At 46.8% G+C, this 13,536-nt stretch overlaps 1 protein-coding gene across 3 annotated transcripts in view; it reads left to right on the top strand.

Moving 5' to 3' along the window:
* Positions 1-3,473: 3,473 nt before the first annotated feature.
* The window catches only part of epas1b (endothelial PAS domain protein 1b), a 36,015-nt gene continuing 25,952 nt past the window's right edge, over positions 3,474-13,536 (top strand). For 2 of the 3 annotated variants that reach the window (XM_066697056.1, XM_066697058.1), the window contains exon 1: positions 6,883-6,944. In XM_066697056.1, coding sequence (XP_066553153.1) covers positions 6,898-6,944 — 47 coding nt within the window. In that variant the 5' untranslated portion in view covers positions 6,883-6,897. Of the gene's footprint in view, positions 3,807-6,882; positions 6,945-13,536 lie in introns of those variants that run through there. The other variant, XM_066697057.1, reaches the window with a different exon arrangement.

Raw genomic sequence — 13,536 nt, forward strand, 5'->3', positions numbered from 1 at the left:
CCGACAGAATCATATATAGACTGTGTGTGTGTGCGTGTGTGTGTATATAGCAACACAACACAATTATTTTCTGTTATTATTTTTATAATTGTATTCATTGTTAGGATGGGGATTTTGCAGTTTTGTTTTACAGTTTTCTTTTGGTTGGTTTGTCCTTGTTCAAATGTATTTATTTTGAACTTTGGTCGACTATGAAGGGAGACGGTACGGCTCCCTTGCCCCTCTCTCTCGTGTCTCTACATGCGCAGCACGGAGGGGAACCGACGGCATCATACGCAAACATGAACGACAACAACTGCGTATCTCATTTGATAGATTGGCTGGTTTATTGTTGATTTAGGTTCATTTCAATGTACCAAGAGAAACTCGTCGAGTGCAGCAGTCGCCCGGGCCAGAGGCGGACATGACCCGGGTCACAGAGCCGAGCAGGTGCTCTGAGATTAATGAGAGAGAGAGGGAGGAAGGAGAAGGGGATCTGGTTGACTGCTGATTGTATTCCTCCGGGAGAAGACACCCCAGGGCTTCATGAGAACAGCGAGGGGCAGAAGGAAAGCCCCTAACCCACCCGTGTGAAATATGACAGTAAATTGAAATCTGTCTCTAAAAGCGAGTCTCTCCAAATCAGATTTTTATATTTAATTTGTTTTTTTATGATTATGAATCCGCGCACTTGAGGAAGAGCCGTGAGAAAACGGAGAGGAAGAGAAGAGAACAGAAGGGAGAATAAACTGAGTTAAGTTTCATACTTCCTCCAAGCCCACAGCAACCAACTTTCAGATCAGATCAGATTGTCAAAGTCGTTGTGTAATTCAGAAGAGACGTTACAGAAGCAAATATACGTTTAGTCACAATGATCAAATAGATGAACAAACTGCAACATCTGCACCAGGGAGTCTTGAATAGCTTTGATTTAGCCACGAAAGTAGTTTGGTTTAGAAAGAGGAAGTGAGACTTTTTTAACCTGAGAGTATTTGCTGGGAACTGGGTAAATGTAATGGCTTGTCCAATGCTCAGTGACAGTGTCATCATTGTAGGTCTTGTAGGTCTTGAAGTGATTTTTTCTGTCGACTGATTTGCCAATGATTAATCTCAGCGCCTCGGCTCCAAACAGTGAGGATACGAGTTGCCATTCAAAGTTTTGTGGTCAGTTCTGGTTAGGGATATCGGTCTGTGCGAGAGACGGCGGTTATTCCTCTCTTTCAGAAGGAGAGGCCCGTGTTTATTCCCCTTGTTCCCCATGGTCCACTGCCCCCTAAAACCAAAGCGAAAATACCATCCTGCACATCATATAATGGTTATGGCTTCACAAAACAAAACTAAAATTAAATCGTACCAGTTGCCAAGAGGAAAGTTCTATTTTAGCTCGTTTTCTTATTTATATATTTGCTCTTTTAACTCTCACGCTTTGCCCTCCACAGCTGTATTACCCGTCCGTCAGGTGCAGAGTTGGCTGCCTTGCTGTCTCTCTCTCTCTCTCTCTCCACGCCGCCTCGCTACCTGTCATCCACAGGAAAGGGGGAAGAAATATTAACACTCGGAGAAAGGTACGGCTGTCCGAGCGTCGCCAGGCTAATTAGCCCATTGTTAGCAGAGCGAATGTTTCCGTCGCAGGGGAGAGAGTGACCATGAATCGGCTGGCGATCGCGGCGAGTGTGAAGCGGAGCAGCTGTGGATGGAGGGAAGAGTTTTCTCACACTCAATCCAGCCCGTTTCCCCAGCGCTTGACACATGCATCCCTTTCACACTGCGCGCTCATAACCCCCCCCCCAGAGCTGGAGAAGCATTGTGTGCCTTCTCCTCTCTGTACAGTAGGTAGGTTTCTGTTTGGAAACGGCTGCCTCTTCAGATTCACCCCAGCGGTGCTCATTTCACGCACAAGCCCCCGCCTGGGAGGATGAGAAAGGTGTCTCTGCCCGGCAGCCGAGATATTTACAATGTTAGCAGCTCTCTGCAGTCTGAATGAACACTTCTGGTAATGCACCGTAGAGAAGCCAGCAGGGAAAAGCACATGGATAGACTACACAAAAAAAGAAATGTGACTTCTCTTTTCCTTGACATCATGTAAGACTGAATACAAGTCAAGGGTTCCAGGAAAATCTATTTATGGCTACTTAAAACTGTGTCTGTTGTAGACAAATATGAGGAGCAGCTACAGAGCAGAGCTGGTGTCAATTAGCTGAGCACTACAGACTAGAGCTGACAGATTAAGAGTGAGTTTTATCGATTGGCTTGAGTGTTTTTGCTTAACTGGCACCTGTTACAGACCTGCTATCGCCGTGCTCTTTTTACCTGCACAGCATTGTAATTAACAGGCACACATCTGAGCCTAATAATAATAATACAAAGCTAATGTTTAAGGTTTCTGAAGACACTTTGCACGTGACAGTACTTTTTGCATGATTTATTACTAGATATAGATATTAGTTTGGGGGTCTGCAGGCTAATATCAGTGAGTTTGTAACTGGAGTAGTAATAGTGTAATTTATGTTAGAAGTAGTATGCAATATTAATAGTATGTCAGAATATAAGTTAATATAAGTGTCAGGATTTAGCAGGTTGTCCTCTTGAAACAGCGGCTTGGCAAACTGGCATGCATCAGAGAAAATAGGTTTTCTTCACCCAGTTGGGACTGGTTTGGGCATAGGCATGGGCTTAGTGGGGACGGGGATGTTGAGAGAATGTTAAATTGTCCCCCCCGATAATGTCTGCCCGGCTCTATAGGCATAGGGGACGTGTCCCCCTCAATTGTGACAGCGTCCCCCTCAACTCTGAACTGAAACCTGACCCTGAAATGAAAGTGGAAGATCACAGCTTTAACCCCCCGTGGCAACTGAGACGCCCCATGTGACAATTCATTCTCCCCAGATCATCTCCGAATCGGCCGTCCCCCACCCCCGTCACAGGCGGTCGTTCAGGGACACACTGGACTGTGTCACGGCGAGTGGAGTGTGTAAGTATCCGCTTTATGTGATGTTGACAGCTTGGCCGATGTGGAAGCGACACCATGACTGATGTCACACGCACTGCATGGGGAGGGAAGGGTCGGGGGTGCACACCCTCAGCACACTGACCTGCCATGTCCAAACAAGTGTCTAGAAAAGGCATGAAATAAAAAGCATGAGAAAGGACTGGTGGATGAGTCAGAGGCCTCTGAAGATGTTTTACTTTCCAAGTCTGCAGCAAAGAAGCACCGCAGCAAAGTGTATTTGTTTTAAAATGTGTGTATTTGCTCTTTTAACAGGGAAATAATTAGGGAACCTGCTCTCTAATTAATGCAATTCAGGGCCCCAGCGCGGTTGTCCCACTTGTCCCCAGCAGCGCAGCTCGGCTCACCTATGGACGCCCCCCCAGCAGTGACGTCCCCGGGGCCGGAGGGGCGTGGGGCTGCGGGAGGGCGGGTCTCCACGCCGCGCCCCGCCAATCAGCGCTCTCGGGCGGCTGTCAGCAGCCCAGCTGAGCCCGGGGCCGCCGGACTGAACTTTCCCGGAGCGGAGAGCGGCGCCGTGACTTTGACAGCCGTGCAGACGAGCGCAGGCCGAGCAGCCGGACGGGACGCAGCGCAAGCGGACGCAGCGGTGCGATCCTCGGCAGTGTCCTGAGACTGCACTGCGGACACGGCTCCGTCCTCTCGCTGCTTTTATTCTTAGTCCAAGTTTTTTCTTTCAGTTTCCCCCCCTCGCCTGTACTTTTTATTTGGATTCGTGTTGGTGTGTGCAGACGCACAGCAGGTGGACATTGCGCTGGACACCCAGGACTGCACACAGGGCACTTTGTGACAAAATGACCGCAGAAAAGGAAAAGAAGAGGTAGGATACTGGTTTTCTCACTTGGAAACGTGGTGTTAACTTTGTACGTGTACTTGTGTGCAGGTCAAGCCCGCACGCCGGGGTCGCTGCGTGTCCTTGCGGGGAGTCGGGCGCTCCGGGGCCGCAGGGACCGACCTGGGACCCGCGGCGGCGGCGGATCGGTGTGGCTGGCGGGACGGGGCTGATTGATTGATTGATGACTCCGGTTTGCGTGTGTTGATTAAGCTCGGGCAGGCGCCGCTCGGCGATATTGAACCGGCTCCGTGATTTAGGTGGAAAGATCAGGCTAACAGTGCCGTGGCTCTGGATGGATGTCCTGTAATCCGCTGAGGTTGGTGACTAGATGAATAGTGTTGTGGAAAGTCCTGCTTTATTATGGCGACTATAAATAGGTCCCCGCTGGCGCTCATAGCCGCTCGGCACAGCCAGGACAGGGACCCCGGCAGCGTGTCCCCACACCTGAGCCTGTCCATCGACCGAGCCACCACTGTGCGCCATTTCAAAGTAAAGCCATACAATCAGGTCTTTGTATCTCAGGATTGGTGACATAGTACATGTTCTGCAGTTGCATTGTGGCGTTTATCGATATATGACAAACTCTGATCTCAGGTTTGATTGGGGACTGTGTATTGATACATTATAACCTCTGATCTGTGCGCCGCGTATTGTGTATTGAAACATTGTTACAAACTTTGATGCCTGGTGTGATTGGGTATCGTTTGATGCATTATAAACTGGTCTCTGGTGTGATTGGGTATTGTGTATGATGCATTATAAAATCGGATCTCGGGTTTGATTGTGTCTTGGCACAACACAAACTCTGATCTCTGGGTTGAGTGGGTATTCAGTGGCGACAGCAGAGTTGCTGCTACTGATTAATAAACTACAGGAAGAGAAAAAAAGAACAACAACAAACAAACACAGAAATCTGATGGCTGAAATTGCCCGTTTACTGAAGTAGACTTTATCCTTATAGAATCTGATAGACTGTTCCAGAATGGGGGAGAATGATCGTTTCTATCACATCACTGTCTCTCTGCGTATCTGTGGTCGCACTGTGGTCCCTGTTGTTAAATGACAGCAACATGTTTAGCTCTGGTGAGATAATGTATCATAACATATGGAAACTTTCCATAGACTTGAGTTGTAAATAAGTATCAGGCTGTCACTGATGTAGTTATTGTGTGTTTTACATGACACATATCAGTCACATGAGGGTGTTTGATGGGTGAGAGTCAGAAAATCCTCACTCACAGGCCCTATACTAGCAGAGCTGGCTCCTCAAAGGGGAATGCATCTCTAGTCTGTCTTTGGGGCTTGTAATGTGCTTATCTTGAGCTCAATCTAGGTTACTGATCACTGCACAGCTTCCTTCTCGTAACTAAAACTGCTGGCAACATCTTAAACTGCGGAGGTGCGATCATGTAGACTTTGTTGGTCCAGAAAAGTTTCCCCAGACAGTTAAGATATGATTATATTATATTAAGATATATAATATTATAACTTACAGAGGAGCAGGTGATGGTAACCCCGTCCGTGGAGTTTAATATATTCTGATATTTATTCCTGATGTGTCCTGAGTGTGTCAGTCTATTCTCCATGAAAAATCTCTTCAGCCTATCTTTCAGTTCTGTGTAAATCTTGGACTTGGGCTGATTTTAATTGCATTTTAAGTATTCGTTTAGAGGTTATGTGACAGTGATTGATGTGTGCCGTTTACAGGCTCGTTTTCAGTCCCCAGCGTCTGTCATTGGTACACTAGCTTGTATTTCCTGTAAATCTGAAAGCCCTTGCGATGAAAGCCACATGTTCCCACAACCCACATCTATGACATTACATATAGGCCAATACAATACATAATTGTTTAATTACAGACTCACATATTTATAATATTTATATTCTATTTCTGATATAATCCACAGTACATGCTTCGATGTAAAATGTGTGAGTATTCAGGATGCTGCACGTAAAGGGAATAGAGTTATGCTTATTGGTTTAAATATGGTTATCAAGCTAATTTCATGGGTTGAGTTTCAATTCTTGTAATTGCAGTTAAATTAGAGGTTGTAATTATGTCTCTGTAAAGGAAACTGGAAGATTCGTCCAAGATATTCGATTCTAAAAATATAATTCGATATTGAGCTTCTGATTTCTGTGGCACATGTAGAGAATTCAACAACCCCCCATAATCTTTTAAATGAAATTAAAATGGAAGATGTATTTGATGGCTGGCCTTTACATATCTCTTTAAATGTGAAGATTGTTGGACAGATTGCCAGTAGGAGCTGATTTATGTCACAAACAAAAACCTGAAAAGCCTGGTGTTTGTAATGGTGTGGAAGATCGAAATGGCAAAGTGTTTCCCAGCTGGGGATTTGCGCTCATTGTGCACTTGCTTTTGTGTGTCTGTAACTGAGCTTGTTCAGGTCTTGTCATTAGTAGCTTATTTAGTCTGACATATTTTTGTATCCCAATTGAAGCTGCCCTGTGCTGTTTATTAACTGTGGTGTCTGTGGCTCCTACAATCGTCCCCTCACAAATGTCTGCTCGGATTGTTCTGGCTTCTATTTATTTATTTGATGTATTTATGTAATTGTCCAGAAGAGGCTTTCGGTGGGAAACGGCCTGTTGACGCTCTTCCACTGCGGCTACATGACAGGCTGTGCGTCCCTCCATTTCCCCTGCAGTGACAGAGCGCGCCGAATGTTTTGTCTGGAGAGGAGCAGAGTTGTTTTAGTCGCCCCGCTCTCCCTTTTGAGGTTTGATCTTCAGTAAAAACGGGGTGGGGGCTCTAATCACGGTCCTCCCGGCGTTGGCTGAGACTGCAGACTTGGCGTTTCTCTGTGAGTTGTGTGCGAACGTGCTCGGGGTGGTACCTGGGCAGGAGCCAGACAGAGACCCACCGCTGTTTTAATTATCGGTGCCTGTGGCCTAATCAGGACTGGTGCTCGGGTCACGCTACCCCCCGGGGCGGTTCTCCTCGCGGCACAGGGCTCCCTGTCTCCGCAGCTGCGTCTGTTTTCTCTCTTATCTGCAAGCGATTTTTTTTTTCTGCCGCTCTTGGACAACTTCTTGTTTCTTGATTAGCCCGATGGATGACATCAGCTGTGCATCTTTATCAGCGCTGCTCCTTCCAGTGTAAGTGTCACCCGTTTAATGTGTGTGGCGGCAATGCTGACCTGCACCCACTGCGGGTCGGGAATCGGCCAAACCGAGGGCTTGTCTGGCTTTTATTCAGGAGTGGAGGATGTTCCTCGACAGATAGAAAGTGCAGCATTTCGACGGTTGCGTTCATAGTGCTTTACACGTTTGCAGATGCAGTGGTATCCGTGTGAATTGTTATTTAAATAAACTACCACAAGGGAAAGAAACACGAGGACTGTGTGCGTTCTGGGTGGATTTGAAATGTGAACTGTGAGGAGCTTTAAAAGTCAGTCACAGGTGAGTGACAGGAAGGCCACTGTGTCAAAGACTGATCTGGAAAAAACAAAATCAGCATCCATTGATCCAGATGGGCACACACACTCCAGTATGGTCATATATGTAACACATTATTACCATAAGACAATTTGCCTGTAATTCCACTTCCAACAAGATAATTAATGTTTCCTTTTTTTCCAAGTCCGTTTTCACTTGTATTCCAGCCTGAATGGCTTTCTTTTACTACAGTCACTCATTTGGCAGAGAAAAAGACTCCACTGTCCCAAACTGTCAATTCAGCGTTTCAGTCGGCGTTGACGGAGTGGCAGCTGGCGCCGTGCCACCTGCCCGGGTGCCAGCTATACTGGCCACTGTTTGATCACCGCAGCGTTAACAGACTCTCGGCTCGGGGAGAAGCTGAAATGTTGTGAGTGACCTTTGTAACGGCGCTCACTCACATCTTGTGTTGCTCTCGTTTGCGTGGCGTTTTAGCATGAAGTTGATCGCTGTTTGGTGATTGTTTTAATGAACGCTTTTCCCTGAGGCTTTTGTGATGTCATCCTCACAATTCAATACATATGGGATGAATTTCGATATGGAAATGAATGTAAATCTAACCGATACAGCGGTCAGTGCTGTGAATTGGGTTTTTTGCCGTCCAGGGTAATTCGTTCCAACCTAAATTTTGAAATCGACGTTTAGAAAGAAACAAAACAAACATCGTTTCCTTGTATTTTTTAAGACGCCTTGAGAAAACGGTTCTGCTTAACATTTGCATGGCAATATAGAAACATATCTGAAGTTCAAGCACAGCTAATGAGCCAGACAGAAATAATGGTGGTGCATTAACAGCCCGGCCATTAACCGTGAAGGAGCACATGTTTTGTGAGTTATAAGACTTGAGCTGAATCGGAGAAGACCAGATTTACAAGCAGAAGAACGATGACGACAATAGAGAGGAGCAGATAACGTCAATCCACTTAATGTGGACAATCAATCGGGTTTCCTATTCAACACTCAGGAAGAGCTCGGCCTGAATGCATAAACACACAAGCAGAAACGTGGATTTCCTGGGACCGTATGTTTGATTACAATCCCGAGTCACCTCCCTGAGGTGGCCTTACCCTTATGAAAGAGAGGCACAGTTAAGTACAATATCAGTACACGGTCCTACACCTAACCTTGACTAGTGTGTGAAAATATGCTTCTAGTGCGCGTTACTGTACTTCATTTTCAGAAGGGTGGTGAAGAGTTTAAAACAGGAAGCTTAGAAAACAAAAGTATCAGTATTTTAGCTGAGAGCAAACTTTCAATACCTGTCTTCCTGTTGTCTTTACTGTGGTCTCTGTGAAAACGCTGCTTGCTGATACCAGGCCCTCAGGTTATGGGGACATGTTTCATACCCTCCGTGGGGCGGCTGTGGCTTTTTCCAGGGCCGTACAATAGCAGCGGCCCCTAAAGCTGGTTCTGTGAGCTGTGCTGGTGAACCGGTGAGCGGCTGTGCGTAGGAGACATGTTTGCAGAGCGGAGAACGAGTTCAAGCCAGGCCAGGCAAAGTTCAGGCTTTATAATATACCTGCGGATAACGAGTCGAGTGGATCCCGATCGAAAGCAGCGATGTCTCCCTCCTTCCCTGGTTTGTGAAACTGCAGTTAGGAGAGATTTTAGTGAGCAGTTTGTTTCTCGAAGCTCTTTGACATAATAGCACTTTTTGTGGAAATTCTAGATGATTGCATCTTCTGGTTCTGGTGAGTATCTGTGCAACAGCCTGGCTAAAAAGAGGTGTGACAAAACCTTTTACCTTTAATATAGGAAAGAAATGGACACTGATTACTGCTAACGTATCGCGAATAGCGTTTCTCCCTGACATATTCAACAAGCAAGTTATTAATAAATCCAAGTTGTTGATTTTTTATATATAATAGTTACACAAGAGTTCTGTACTAGAGGGCTGGGAGGGGGACTGTCCCTTTTCAACGGCTGTTTAACTTGGCCCAGGAGGCCCCTATTCCCAGGATGCTTGCCTTAAGTTCACACAGATTTCAGGCCAAGCTTACCCAGAACGCTGTCTCCTAATGTTTCCTGCGGACTTGCATAACGCTTCCTCGAGTTATTTCTTATATAATGTAAAGCGCGCCCTGTTTCGCCGGGCTGGGGGGGCTGCTCTGACTCGTTGACCTCCTGTCAGAGAGACGCCCGGTTGAGGACAGCGCCAAATCCCCCACCGCAGCCCGGGCAGGAGAATGGACCCCTGACGTGTTGTGGGAGTGTGTCTGTCATCGCTGAAGTACTCGGGATGAGAGTACACCCTTAACAGTGTTAAGCTCTTCGGCTTTCCTCCCCCCCAGCGGTGTTCAAAACCAGGCAGGTGTTCAGAGGCTGCTGTGCGAGTCGCTGTTCTGTGTGAGGACAGAATCCGTCCTGTGGACGTTTTGCTTTTAGTTTCGAAAGAGGCCGCTTCTGCAAACACCCGTGTGCTGCTGCTGAGCCGCACATGAAAGGGATCATATGATTAAAGCAAACAGAGGCCCTGCTTTCCCAGCCGCGCTGCAGAACAGGAGGGTGGGCTGCCGGGGAAAGTCTCTTGGTTTATCCCGACGAATGAAGGACGCGCAAAGGACACCGGCATTGCAGTCTATTTGCATTTCCTTCTTAGATAATAACTGTGTTCAAGGACTGTTTCTCTTAGGGGTGTAACCGCAAAACAATGACAGATCTTTTCACACACAGACGGCGTGTTTTAAAGACCTTTTGTCATTTACTGAGCCTTGCTGTCTGTTCCATCCCATGCTCGTCTCGGCTGCCATTGGCTCCCTGTGTCAGATGTATCCGTTGGCACAGATGTGTTCAGCGGAAGGAGCATGGTGACTAATGGCGGCCGGAGCCGGCCTGCTGATGGCCGTGCGACTTGGCTGTGCACGAAGGGTGCTAATGAAGCGCCTCTTTTCTCTGCTTCACCCGGTGCCGTCGAAAAAGAGCTGACATGCCGTTTCCGAAAGCCTGATAAGAGGTTGCAGTTTCTCCTCTGGTTACTGTCTGGAGAGGCGGTGGAGAGACTCGGCAGTGAAGACAGACTCCCTCTCTCTGTCAGTGTGTGGCTACTGGAGACCCCGGTGGTGTGTTGTATGCTGTGTGTTAAACATGACCGGCAGGACTGACAACCCCCAAGCAGCTTGCGATCACCACCTTTTCTGACAGCTCTCCATTTCTCAGATTTGCAGAATGCTGTTTCATTAGAGTTTAATCTGTAATGCCCAAGAGAAACAGTTACTCTTGTTTTTGTATTTAAAACCATTAAAGACCATTAAAAACAAATGGAAGAGAGATGATTGTGTGTATTTAAGTCCGAGATTGTGTGGCAGGTGCTTTCGAGGATGTGAAAAGACAGAAAAACAATCTGCCGGGTAATTAATACCATGTTTCCCTGGATTTTGAGTCTCTCCTAATCCCCCTCCCAAAGAGGCCTGTGATTGTTGATGTTAAACCACCTATTAGGAGGCCTGTGTGTGTTAGGATTTGCAGTTGATGTGCTTCTCCCCGATTTGGAAACCGCAGCCGCGTGTTACTTTTCTCGTTCCGTGTCGCTCGTCAGTGTTCAAACACACACCGGATATCAGCCTGGCAACGCTTTATGTGGCAGAGTGCATGTCGCCTCCGTTCGACTCCTGGCAATGCTCTCTTCATCTGATAACGCGCCGCCTGAAATATGTGTTTACAAATGGACAGGACAACTGGTCCTCGCATTATGGGATGGACCTGTGAGCCGGAGAGGCCGCCTCCTCCCTCTCGCCTCTCTCTCCCGTCTCTGTGGAGGGGAGCCGTCGTGGGGTTGAGGTCTTTGGATGCTGTAAACCATCTCTCGTGGACGGTGGGAATCGTGTAAAGTCACGTGCTTTCACATATCGAATGTAATCTTGAGTAAGTGCAAGTCATGTTTGCTTTGGATTTAAACGATCACTTCAGCAGGGCCTCAAAGAAATCGAGTTGGATGGAGGGATGTATTTATTCATCTATCGGACGGTTATTCATCCTAATTAAGGTGTCAAACTTGCAATAGTTTAATTTCCTGCTGACGATGTGTGGCGAAGGATTTTCTATTCTTGTTTTTTCCCCGCCAATCCTTTTGTTACCTATCGAGGAGAGGACAGAGCAGGAGATAAGCGGTCTGCATTGTTCAGTCGCCGGCCGTTACAGTGAGGGGGTCTCGTTCAGCTATTCTGTTCTTCAGACCGGATTGCGGTGACTCAATACAGGAGCAGTAATTACAGGAAAGTCTTGTATAAGCAAGGAAAGGGAGGAGAAGGGGCATTCGTGTTATGATGAACTGCATTTCTAATTCCCAGAGCAGATGCCCATCGCTCATTTCGTGTTCTGTGTCCACGTCTTTGAATGTTTGCTTTCTCGTCCTCGTTGTTGTTTTCCGCGGCTCTTTTTCGTCTCCCTAAAGTGTCTATTTTAAGAACATGTGACTTTTTTAAAAAATTTTCGCGTTATTCCCCTTGTTTCCGAACCCCCTGGGAACACTAATTCGCGGGAGGTAATGGAAGTTAATACAGCCTCCCGGCAAGATTAATAGCTGCACTTTGTCTAATTGAGAGACTCTGAGAGTAATTATGGGGAAAATTCTAATAAATCCTAATGGTCTTCTTTGCAGAGAACAAACGGGGGGACGGCGCTTTGCTGTGAGGCGTAATGCATGTTCAGGGCACATGGTCAAGTGGCTAATTTTCCGCCATCAGAGTTTAGCTAATGGACACAGAAAGTGCCAGTCCAGCTGCAAAATAAACTTGTTTTCTTTTTGTCTGCGGGGCTTGGTAATGAAATAAAAGTCTCAGCCCTCGTTGGTAATAAGTCATTTGCCTCCCCTTCACATACGGTCCTGTTTCGTTAGCCGGGGTACAGTCTGTTCTCTGACACACTTTGTATTAAGCGATCTGTGCTGAACTGAACGGTCTCTGCAGTTCTGGACCCGAGTGGAAATTCAACTAATTCGAAGATACTGACGTGCCGAGCGTTGGCCCCTCGACGAGAACAGCCAGGGGCCTTGATCTGTGCGCAGACCGGTCCCAGGCGCTGCTCTGCAGAGAGACAAGCTTCTTCAGCCCCCGATAAAGGCCAAGGACACGGGGGGCCTTGCTGGAGTTTGTCAACGTGTGGATATGCCTGTTTGGAAAGAAAGCCAAGGCCTGCAATCGTGTCTGCTAAATCTGCTCAGGGTCTCTTGAGGCTTGCCTGGGAATCAGTGAATTGTCAAGATTTCTGTCTTGTATGTGTAGCAGCTCCGCAAATAAATGTTTGTTGGAAACCATTTTGTTTTTACCTAGAAAAGCTTACTCTTGCGAAAGCACCGGACAGAGTAGTAAACATTGTGAAATCAGGGCACAAGCGTAGCAGAGTGTTATACACTGCAAGTAGAACATTATAAACACAAGATCAATATAGGAAATGACTTTGCAAACCCTGTAATACAAACATGTAACATATAAACATGCACTAAAGTGGTGTGACCGCTATATCTGTTTTTAAAACCCAATTAATGCTCAGTAATTATAGCTTCTTGTGGGGAATTGTACATTTCTCGTTTGTTAAGATTTCTGAGCATTTACTGTTGCCCGAAGCCACAAAGAAAGTGAATGTTTGACTCTCTCTTTACTTTATTTAATGCAACGGCCTTGTTTCTTGGCTGCACTTTGACACACACTTGTTCTTGTGCGATGGTTCAGCACTGGGAACGGACCCAGACGTGGCTGATAGTGAGAAGTGTGTTTGAGTGGCTTCAGTTGGCGCCTGAGAAAAGGAGGAACGATTCTCAGGGGCGGCACCGTTGAGTTAATCTAATTCAGTAAATCTAAAACGTCACCATAACGAAATCTGTTCTTCAGATCTGCAGGGAATATCTGCACGTTCCAGGCGTTTAAAAGAGATTCACTAGAGTAGCATCCCTGCAAACACGTGGGTTTATAAACAGATACATGCATGTCGGAGAGATTGGTCTGGATTTTGCAGCGCACGTCCTAGCAGAACTGAAATAAACGCTCCTGTGAGTTGCCGAACGTGTGATTGAGGTGTATTACAAGTTGTAACAAACCACAAAAGATATGAAACTGGAGATCTTTAGTTCTTTTAATTATTTTCTCTCTATTTCCTGGAGATAAATGGTGTCGAGGCACTTTACTCCGACTCCCCAGCCCTGCTGACTCATAGCCACGGGCTCCCGGGTTCACTGTGACTCTCGCGAGCGGCCTGCCTCTCTCCAGCCGCAGTGAACGGGAGATCAGGTGACGGGAGCAAAAGCCCGGATTACGCGTCG

Source organism: Amia ocellicauda, chromosome 23 (genome assembly GCF_036373705.1).
Source record: "Amia ocellicauda isolate fAmiCal2 chromosome 23, fAmiCal2.hap1, whole genome shotgun sequence".
NCBI lineage: Eukaryota > Metazoa > Chordata > Actinopteri > Amiiformes > Amiidae > Amia > Amia ocellicauda.